Genomic DNA, 10,745 nt, shown 5'->3' on the forward strand with positions numbered 1-10,745 from the left:
GGTGTGCGCTCCTGCGCAGTCACACATGTAGACACGCACACACACACATAAACACACGCACACGAGCACACACACTTGGTTGTGCTTGCATTTGTGCTGTGATGTAAAATGGGACAGTAGTGGACAAATATGTTAATGAAATAATCCCAGACTTTCCATATAATACACTTTTTTATGGTTGCAAGCCCCTGAAGTGGCTGGAACCTATTGTTATTTATATTATTATTCAGAAAATGTACATCTTTCAAAACGTTGTTGCTTTTTATGAGGTTTGGCACGTAAGTTGAGGACCCAACGCTATACCCTCACAGCAATTTTGATGCAAATAAATCCTTAAGGGGGCACTAAACTAAATACACTTTTTTGTCAGAAAATTAATTCATGCCTTCATTCATGTTTATTATAATACGCTTGTGCCCTTAATTGTCGCTTGCTATGTTTTTGAACTATGTTTTTTAATCCAGTAACAATTTTGTGTGGTGTTTTTGCCTTTGCCAGTTGAAACAATTGAAAGCAATGTCTTGTATTATAATGGATTTGACATAAAGAGAGAGAGACATGTTTTCCCCACTTCTCCCCAAGGCTTCACACCCTCCTCTGCCTTCCCCAAACTGAGTGAGGGGCTGACTGGCGGGGACGCCCTGGACAGTGCAACACACGCCCCTAACACACTCTTCGACTTCAGCCTCTCCAGCCCGGACCAGCTACCGGAGGACGAGCGAGAGAGCGACAGGTGAGCAACAACTTCATGAATGCCCACCACACACGCATGCTGTGTGGGCTGTGCTGAGCTGTGCTGAGCTGTGCTGAGCTGAGCTGAGCTGTGCTGAGCTGAGCTGGGCTGGGCTGGGCTGTTCTGTTCCCCCTGAATACTTTCCCATTCAGTAAATGTATGGAGATGTAAAACACCAGATTCAGTGTGTGCTTTCTCCTGTTGGCCTCAGGCCAGCATGGCGGTTAGAAACAGGCTCAGTAAAGTGAGCTCTCCCTTGTGTCTTCCTCAGGGCCGTGGAGGGTGGGACGCCCAGGCCCATCAGAAGGTGAGTGGCGTGTGTTTACCTGCCCCTGGGCTCTTGGATGGGCATGTGGTCCTCCTCTCACTGGAGGCACAGCAATGGGATGGGCCTTCAGTCACACCTGGGCATGTCAAATTATATCTCTCTCTGCCTCGCCCTCTCTCCTCCTCTCCCTCTGTTTTCCTCTCGCTTCCTCTCCCTTTCTCTCCCTCTCCCCTTCTCTTACTCCCTCTTTCCCTCTCCCTTTCTCTTACTCCCCTCTTTCCCTCTCCTTTTCTCTCTCTCTCTCTCTCTCTCTCTCTCTCTCTCTCTCTCTCTCTCTCTCTCTCTCTCTCTCTCTCTCTCTCTCTCTCTCTCTCTCTCTCTCTCTCTCTCTCTCTCTCTCTCTCTCTCTCTCTCTCTCTCTCTCTCTCTCAGGACGGATACCCTGTGTGCAGCGGAGGTACAGAGCGAGGACGATCAGGAGCGGGACGCTGAGCAGGACCCCCCAAACTGGCAGCAGCTGGTGGGGAGGGAGGTCCTGGCCAGCCTGACACCCCACGAGATCAAGAGACAGGAAGTCATCAATGGTGAAGCCCCGCCCCTCCTCTAACACACAACTGTGTGATGACATCATCACTCACCAAAAGCAGGCCGCATATACTTGTACATATATCTTATGTACAAGTATCTTTGCGCAGAAGGAAATGCTGTGATGGCTGTGGGTGATCAGATTTGTAACAACGGCTGTATGCAGCTGGGTGGTTTATGAGTGCTGTAAGCAATCAGGTGTGTTGTGATTGCAGTGGACCTTATTATACCCATCAGAAAGGAATGTTGTGATCATTTGTTCTGTTTTGATCCGCACTGGAGCGAGAGAATATGTCATAATTCACTGTAATGTGGCCTCTGGACGGCTGTGCAGCACCACCTAGTGGATGTTGATGTATGAGCATGCTTCTGACGTCTGAACGTTCCTCTACCCCGTAATCGAAGCATGCACGGCTTGTTCTGTATGCACTGTGATATAACACGGATATATGTAACTGGCATAATGCAGTGTTTATGTGTAACGGTGGGGCAATGCAAGAGCACTGATGCATTAGGGGTCGGTCTGGCACCTACTGATAAGCCCAGGGGAGCGCTAGGAAGTGTGACTGAATTATGCGTTTATAGTGATGGCTTTTATCCAGCCAGAAAAGGACAGTATTTTACCCATAGCTGTACTGTGTGTGTGTGTGTGTGTGCATGTATTTATGCAAGATATTTATTGTGCTGAAAGTGCCTGTGTGTGTCTGTACTGATGGAGATCGTCTGTGCCTACAGAGCTGTTTTACACAGAGCGTGCTCACTTACGCATCCTTAAAGTGCTGGACAGCGTCTTCTATCAGAAACTGACCAGAGACACGATACTGCCCCCTGTGGACATCAAGCGCATCTTCACCAACCTCGAGGAGATTATCCAACTTCACGGTACAGCCTTCTAAGCCGTGCACCACACTTACCACATACCCACCTACTCATTATACGGGAATTCACACTGGCCCTCTCATTATGCATAACACATACTGACCTCCTCATTGCATATTGACCCAGTACACTGGTACATACACTGACGTACTCACCACACTGACTCAGTCTTACATACTGACTTACTATACATTAGCACATGCTGACTCATTATACACTGACATGCACTGCACTCATCATCACATGTTAACCTACTCACCAGCATACTCCACAGACTGACACATACGACCTAATCACTATACACTTCACATTACGTATGGACACACACTGACCTGCTCGGCCTCTTTCCTTTCCTTCCTTCCGCAGGCTCGATCGCAGAGCAGATGACCACCATACGGAAGAAGAGCGAGACCGTGATTGGCCACATAGGAGAGGACCTGCTGTCCTGGGTAGGAGTGACTGCTGCTCGGCTTGTGGAAGTGCAGAGTGCACCGGCACAGCTGTCCAGGCTGATGTTCTGCTTGTCTGTACTGTGGAAATTCCCAATTTTGTTTGCACCATGCACTGTGCGCTTTTTTCCATGAGTGTTATGAACATTGTGATTCAATGTGGAACTGAACCAAATTTAGCTGATTTGACATGGGACCTCACAAACTCAACTCTCACATGAGAAGCAAAATGCTTTGACCTAATAATTAGCCGCATTGATGAGCGAGCTAGCTAGCCAACCTATTGGTGATTCAGGTTAACTGTGGTACACTGTACTAGTTACTGGCTGAGACTCACATTGTCTGCACAGAAAAAAGCATGTCTTCACGTGGGGCTGAAACTAGATCCGTGTGTATTAGACATGGTTGTAATCACACGCGGTTCATGATCGCTGTGAGTCAGCTTCAGTTGTAAGCAGTGAAAATATTCCTGAGGAGCTGTGGTGAAGTCATTCAGATCTTGCGGTCGGTGCTGGTCTGCTGAGTGCCTGTGATGTAATGGCGGCTGTGAGTTTAGCGCGGAGTGCGGGGCTACAGAGCAGCGTGTGGCGCTCTGGGGTGTCCTGGGTGCTGCGTCGCTACGGTAACTGACCCCCATGCTCCCCGCCCGCTGTCTTCCAGTTCGGCGGCAGCGAGGAGGAGAAGATCAAGCGGGCCGTCGGCACCTTCTGCAGCAACCAGCCCTTCGCCCTGGAGCTGATCAAGAGCCGGCAGAAGAAGGACGCCCGCTTCTCCTCCTTCATGCAGGTGAGAGAGAGAGAGAGGTTCAGCTGGTCTCCATGGAGCAGTTCTAACTGGCACCACGGTGAAGTCGCTCAGACTGGGACCATTATTAAGGCTTTGGCTTGATAAATATGCATGTGAGACTCACACTGTGGCTTAGTCATATGGGGAGCAGATGATTGGTCATCTCTATTCAGTTTGAATCAATTTTGTGGTTACCTGAGGGATGGACTTGCTGTTGCGTGTTTATATCACTGTATTTTTTATTTATTTATTAGTTGACACTTTGCATGCACGTGTGAGTAGAGACAGATAGTGACCATGTATTTGTGTGTGTATTATGTAGGAGCCAGAGTGTAACTGTGTGTGTGTGTGTGTGTGTGTAGGAGGCGGAGAGTAATCCTGTGTGTCGCAGACTGCAGCTTAAGGACATGATCCCAGTGGAGATGCAGAGACTCACTAAGTACCCGCTTCTGCTGGAGAATATCGCCAAGTACACAGGTACCCAGCCCGCCCCGCCCACTCCACCCAGCATGCATTAGCCCCTCTGCCTTGTGAAATAAGTGGTCCCAGATAGTTAATGATTGCTTTGGTTCCAGTGTTTGGCTAATATCTAAAGTGATAAAGAATTAAATACCAATTCATCTGTTCAAATTTGGAATTAACCCCAACCATGAGCCGTAGCATATCCACAAGAGGAGTGCTAAGTGGATGCGTCTCATAAAGATGTGGCTAAGAGCCCGGGCCTCTGCAGCTGTGTGCTGAGCGCTGCAGTAATGGCTCTGTGCATTGTGGGAAAGGGCCACCCACAGCGGCGTGCCGCCGTCGCCGGGATGCTGTAATTGTTCAGCCGGCTGTAGAGCCTGGGCTCAGGAGACCCCCCCGCCTCAGACCTGTTGGGCTCCGGCTGCAGAGCCCTGCGAGTGTGACCCGGGGCCTGTGGAGGTGTTTCCTCACGGCGTCTCGGAGCCACCGCGCTCCCTGCTTAATAAGGTCGTTATCTCCGCTCTCCTGAGCGCGGGAGTCATTTAGCACGTCCGCTTAACCCTGCCTCTGTTTGCAGTTACATTAACAGTCTGAATGCGCCGCGTCATCGCTGTTTTCAGGTACAAGTGTGTAATGGATGGCCTACTTATTGGAATTGGTTTTAGTATTAAACTCTGTCCTGTGTGTGTGTGTGTGTCTGTGTGCGCGTACTCAAACTTGTGTGTCTGTGTGCATATGTTTGTGCTCCTGTGTCTGTGCATGCATGCGTATGTATGTGATTGACAGATGATGCGGAGGAGAAGGAGAAGGTGAAGAGGGCAGGTGAATGCTGTAGGAAGATCCTAAACTATGTGAACCAGGCTGTGAAGGAGGCAGAGAATAAGCAGGTGAGCCGGAGCTGTGTGCTCTCTCTCCCTCCTCACTCTGAGACGAGCTGCTCTGAAGGCATGACGAGTGGCAGGCTCCTCCCACACTGAGGAGTTCTGACACTGAGGCTCCTCCCACATGCCAGCCCCTCCCACACTGAGGAGTTCTCACACTGGGGAGATCCTCACACTGAGGCTCCTCCCACACTGAGGAGTTCTCACACTGGGGAGATCCTCACACTGAGGCTCCTCCCACACTGAGGCTCCTCCTATACTGAGGCTCCTCCCACACTGAGGAGTTCTGACACTGAGGCTCCTCCCACATGCCAGCCCCTCCCACACTGAGGAGTTCTCACACTGGGGAGATCCTCACACTGAGGCTCCTCCCACACTGAGGCGCTCTCACATGCCTGTCTTGCCTGTGTTTGCGTTGCAGAGGCTGGAGGATTACCAGAGACGGCTGGACCTGTCCTCCCTGAAGCAGAGTGAACACCCCATGATCGCTGAGTTTAAGGTGTGCTACTGAGCCAGATGTGACTACACCTGTGCAGGGTCTCAGACCAACTTTTTGTTGAACCAGCCAGTGTCTGATGAATGAAATATTTACCAGACCCTAGGACATTTTACTATACTCTATTTTTTTGGTGCAAATATGAAAATTAAAATTGCTGAACCACACAACCACGCTTTGTGAAACGTTTTCTAAATCTTTAAGACTAAATATTTTACAATGAATAAACAATAGTAATTAGCTCATCACCCTGCTCTCCTGTTTTCTGCAGAACCTGGATCTGACTAAGAGGAAGATGGTGCACGAGGGCCCCCTGTCCTGGAAGATCAACAAAGACAAGACCATTGGTGTGTCCCACAGTCTCGCTTAAACATGCTCACGCTTGCTCTCTCTCTCTCTCTCTCTCCCTTCCCCCCTCTTTCCCCCTCTCTCTCTCTGTTTCTCTGTTTGTATGTAGAGCGTTTGTGTATGTCAGTCTTGAACACGTTGTCCGCCCTCTCTTCCCCACAGAGTTGTACACCCTCCTGCTGGAGGACATCCTGGTCCTGCTGCAGAAGCAGGACGAGCGTCTCGTCCTCAGGTGCCACAGCAAGAACCTGGCGGGCACGGCCGACACCCGGCACATCTTCAGCCCCATCATCAAGCTCAACACTGTGCTGGTGCGCTCCGTCGCCACAGGTAATGACCACAGGTGTGCTAAGTTGCTACAGGTAATGACCACAGGTGTGCTAAGTTGCTACAGGTAATTACCATTGGTGTGCTAAGCTGCTGCAGGTAATTACCACATTTGTGGTAAGTTGCTACAGGTCATTCTCACAGGTGCACTCCATCACTACAAGTGAAGCACACAGGTGTGTCATGCAGGTGGGTTGTGTAACTACAGGGGTGGCCAGTTCAGAACCACGCAGGTTGTGTATCAGCCCTTTTTCGGTCCTGTTCACAGAACCCCAATCTCTCTCCTCTCCTCCTCAGATAACAAGTCGTTCTTTGTGCTCTCCATGTCGGACAACGGAGCGCAGATCTACGAGCTGATGGCGCAGACCGTGTCCGAGCAGAGAACGTGAGTCCCTCACTGGGTCCTGGTCTAGAGAAACCTGAGCCGCACGAGGGAATGTGCAGCTCTATAAATGGAAAGTGTATAAAAAGCAGTCTGTGTGGGCTGCTGGGTGACTCATTCAGGGGGGCACTGTTCCAGTGCGGATGGGCCCCAAGGCCTGGTACTGAGTGTGGACTCTGCCTGTGCCGATTTTGACTGGCAACACTAAAACGGAAAAACATCACCCTGGAAGGGAGGGAGGAATTAAGTTTGTCAATGTGGCATTGCTCGCCAGTGACCCCTGCTGGTCGAACAGCTTGCTGGAGCTGTGCATGTCTTGTCTGCAATGTCTTCCTCCGACTCATCTGTGAATTGAGGTGTCCGCTTGGCCAGTAATGCCATGGAAATGTGCCTGTGTCTCATCCTCGCACCACCAGGTGGCAGTGTCAGATCACGCAAAGAGCAGACTCCATCAAGTCCAAAGAACACAACGACATACTTTTACCTCAGCCAGAGTGAGTTGATTCCCCTTGTGAGTGGTGCTGTGTGTTGCGTAGCTGTTTCTGTTGGGTTTTGTTTGGTGGAATCACACTCTCTCCCCCCGGCTCTGTTTCAGTGGGGAGAGAGAGGCCTTAGACATGATGAACAGCGCCGTGCCCAGGCTCAGCAAAGACCCCGACCGCAACTCGACCGCAAGTGTTCAGTCCCCAGGTGACACGTGGCTGCATCCTCAAATCCCTGTCACAGGGCATACAACAACATTTTATCTTCCTTTTCCACACTTTTTTATTGCTTATAGTGCAATGCAGCGAAATGTAATTCCAGATATGCTGTGATGTATATGGAGTAAAATGATAATGGGGTGACTGGTTGATTTTCATGGCTGTGCAGAGAGAGACGGCAGCGCATCATCTCCCAGGCTGAAGCAGGCCCCTCCCCCTGGGCCCAACCCCTTTGAGGAAGAGCCAGAGGAGGAGGAGCCGGCGTTCCTGGACTCGGACCTGACGGACAGGCTGCCCTTCCTCAAACGGGGGTCACGTCAGGGCCTTGCCATCGGTGACGATGAATCCAACCTCTTCAGCATCCCGCCCTCCAGGGCTGAAGAAGCTTTAAAAACCTGTAAGTGTTGGAGACATCGCTGCATGACCATGACCACTAAACCGATGACTACGTAACAGCTAAGCTACACTGACTGCAGTATCCCTCAAGCTTGGCCACTTAACCAACTGCCACATAACTGATTCAGCCTCATGATTACTGGACTGTACTGACTGCTGATCGTGACATGGCACTGAGAACTGCATTACAGCCACATCACCATGACCATAGAATGGACTGAAACGCAGCTACCACAACAGCTAAACTACACAGACTGCAACTTCGCAATGATAATATATTAACTACTAAATTACTGCTGCATCATAATGACCATTCTACCTGATGTATTTTAAGTCTTGCTCTATGAGTCCTGTTGTGTGCGTCTGCACTCTGACCATGTCTCTCGGTTGAGCTCTGTGACTGTCTCTACGGTCACGCTCTGTGACCGCATCTTTATGACCGTGTCTCTGTGACCGTGTCTCTGTCCCAGTGGCGGCGCTGAAACAGGTGCTCTTAGCGCAGGAGGACTGGTGGAGGGGGGAGAGGCCCGCGGGGGCTCGTCTCCAGAGGACCACGTCTCTGCGGACCAGCGCCGTCCCCGTGTCCCACGCCGCCGCCGCCGCCGCGCTCAGCTCCCCAGAGAACGGCCGAGACGAGCGGCTCCAGGACCGCTCCGCTGGGGACACCGGCTACTTCGAGGCCTCCGATGACTACAGTAAGTAGCGGTTATATTACCTCATATTCTCTCACCGGAGTGGCTGACCTGAGGTCAGTGTGCTCCTGCTGCACCCGTCTCTGCAGATAGCGCTGTCGCTCTCTGTGCTGGCCTGAGGCCAGTCTGATTCAGGCCTGCCTTTCTCAGCAGGTTACGTGGTGCTGGAGGGCTTGGGGGAGAGCAGCACAGAGGAGGAGGTCAGCGGGAAGGAGCAGGGCGCAGCAGGGGATTCTGGGATCGACATGAAGAAGCTGCTGTCCTCGGCAGCGCAGCCAGGGGGCGCCCCCAGCTTCACCCGGCAGGTCCTGACGCACCTTCGCCTTCTGCAGGTTAACCTGCAGCACCTAAAGGTGAGGTCACGTGATCACCGTGTGCTCACAGGGTCCGTAACGCCCTCCTAAATGCACGGTAGCGTGTTGCGCTGCTCCACCAGGGTGCCCGTGCGGAACCAGGCGTTTAACAGAAAAGCAGGGGCTGATGGGTGATGTGCTGGGTGAGATGGGCGGCTCACCACTTGGCTTTTTGTCTTTCAGGAAGTGGAGACCAAGTATAATGAACTTTACCAAAGGCAGGCCAGGCAGACTGCTGAAACGGAGGATAACAGAGGTACAGTGCTTTGCTGTGGGTCCCGCGGGAGAGTAGCCTAGCGAGGGGCGTACTGCGCCGTAGTGACTCTGCTGTTTCATCTCATCTCTCCCCCCCAGGCAAGAGTTAGCAGGACGGAGCTGCCAGCCACTACGTCTGACCAAGAGGGAAGGTGGGGGATGGGGCCCTGGCCCCTCCCCTACTGCAACTCGGCGGCTGATTGGCGGAGCCGACTCGGTGCCCCTCCTCCCCGTCGGCTCGAGCCAATCGGGGAAGATCGGCTGCCCCAAACCCGGCCCCTCGGCTTCCTCTGCCCTTCCTCGCTGCCTGAGCGAGAAGCAGACTGTACCAAAATGTATAAAACTGTGTGTTTAGGATATATATGAAGCACAAAGCCAGAAGAAAAAGATATTTTAATGTATTTAGCTATGTTTTTTTTTTTACCCCAAGATGTATTTATTAGATTTTTTCCTGTGGTTCTTGTAAGTATTCCCCCACGTCACTTGCATGCTTCTACCTGTGGATCCCTCAGGCCACCTTCTACTGGGTGGATCACCCACAGCGCCCTCTGCAGCTTGGAGGAGTGTATGCAGAAACGTGGAGCACAGCTGCACTAGAGTGGTTACCCCTACATGCACACACACATTCTGAGTAACACATGAAGAAAGGACATCTTAAGCAGAACCTTTTGTCACTGAATTGCAATGAAGAAAACCAAGATCCATTGCCAAGCTGTTCAGGCTTTTATATTCAAGGTAAATTGGAAATTTAGTACCATAACCATCCTTCAGGTCTTGTGGTCTTGTAAATTGTGTATGCTAGGTCATATTTTTGGCCCTGAGCAGGCTTCTGTGGGCTTTGGCTTCTGAACACTTACTGCAGTTTAAAAGCACCGGACCTCCACTGCCTGTGTACAAGATGAGTCTGTTGCTCTCAATGTAATGGATACAGAAATATTCTTATCCTTTCCTTCACCGATCTTGGCCTCTGTTTGCTTTAACATATCAGACTGAAGTGGCAGACCAAGTCCCAGTAAAATGCATTAAAGTGTACTAGTCCAAAGAAATGAATGCATTACTGACAACCCATGTGTCTGTGCATTGTGGCTTCTGAACACCATTAGCAGGTTAACCTTGTTCTAGAGTTTCAGCGGTTCCACACATTCTGAATGGAAGCCCGTGGCTGGTGCCTGTTTGCGCTGGAGTCTCGTTGCACGGCGTTTTCATCATGTTTTGCTGGTGCCACGGGGCCATTTCTCCCGCTCCAGTGGGCTTTCATTATTCTATTAGCCCGACATTAGTGGTACTTCTGTGGGCGTGAAGTTTCGGATTGTGGCCCCGCGTTGGTGCTGTAACCAAGACTGAGCTGCCTGTTTACACCATTCATTTAAAATTAACCAGTATTTATGTAGACTCTCTTTATGAGTGCGTTTTGATTGGGGTGTGCTATTCCTGGTTACTGTGCAGTCCTCTAAGGATCTGTTCACACTCACTGCTGCAGGGTTGGGGGGTGGGACTCCATTAGGAAACGGAGTTCCAGTTTTGGAACAGGGAAAAGAAGCAAGGTAGATGTCAATTGAAATCTCCAGACTTGAAATCAAGCCCATTGGAAGACATTTTGTCGACACTGAATACTAAAAATGTTAAGTTAAAGACAGGATAAAATGCCGATGCTTTTGGGGGGGAAGGAATCTTAGGGGATTTATGCTTGCACAAATTGTACAATTATGGCCAACATTGCATCTCTTAAACGATAAAATACTTTTTTGGTTA

The 10,745-nt window shown here is 50.7% G+C and overlaps 1 protein-coding gene across 5 annotated transcripts in view; it reads left to right on the top strand.

The window, feature by feature from the left end:
- The window catches only part of arhgef12a (Rho guanine nucleotide exchange factor (GEF) 12a), a 45,024-nt gene extending 34,279 nt beyond the window's left edge, over positions 1-10,745 (top strand). For 4 of the 5 annotated variants that reach the window (XM_064303656.1, XM_064303654.1, XM_064303657.1 and 1 more), the window contains 19 exons: positions 583-733; positions 1,005-1,040; positions 1,434-1,585; positions 2,322-2,468; positions 2,832-2,914; positions 3,575-3,700; positions 4,063-4,177; positions 4,949-5,049; positions 5,465-5,542; positions 5,811-5,886; positions 6,050-6,217; positions 6,512-6,599; positions 7,013-7,090; positions 7,192-7,286; positions 7,467-7,694; positions 8,164-8,388; positions 8,536-8,738; positions 8,922-8,994; positions 9,093-10,745. In XM_064303656.1, the coding sequence (XP_064159726.1) occupies positions 583-733; positions 1,005-1,040; positions 1,434-1,585; positions 2,322-2,468; positions 2,832-2,914; positions 3,575-3,700; positions 4,063-4,177; positions 4,949-5,049; positions 5,465-5,542; positions 5,811-5,886; positions 6,050-6,217; positions 6,512-6,599; positions 7,013-7,090; positions 7,192-7,286; positions 7,467-7,694; positions 8,164-8,388; positions 8,536-8,738; positions 8,922-8,994; positions 9,093-9,103 (2,234 nt within the window). In that variant the 3' untranslated portion in view covers positions 9,104-10,745. The remainder of the gene's footprint in view (positions 1-582; positions 734-1,004; positions 1,041-1,433; positions 1,586-2,321; positions 2,469-2,831; positions 2,915-3,574; positions 3,701-4,062; positions 4,178-4,948; positions 5,050-5,464; positions 5,543-5,810; positions 5,887-6,049; positions 6,218-6,511; positions 6,600-7,012; positions 7,091-7,191; positions 7,287-7,466; positions 7,695-8,163; positions 8,389-8,535; positions 8,739-8,921; positions 8,995-9,092) is intronic. The other variant, XM_064303655.1, reaches the window with a different exon arrangement.

The sequence above is a fragment of the Anguilla rostrata genome, chromosome 12, assembly GCF_018555375.3.
Source record: "Anguilla rostrata isolate EN2019 chromosome 12, ASM1855537v3, whole genome shotgun sequence".
Lineage (NCBI taxonomy): Eukaryota > Metazoa > Chordata > Actinopteri > Anguilliformes > Anguillidae > Anguilla > Anguilla rostrata.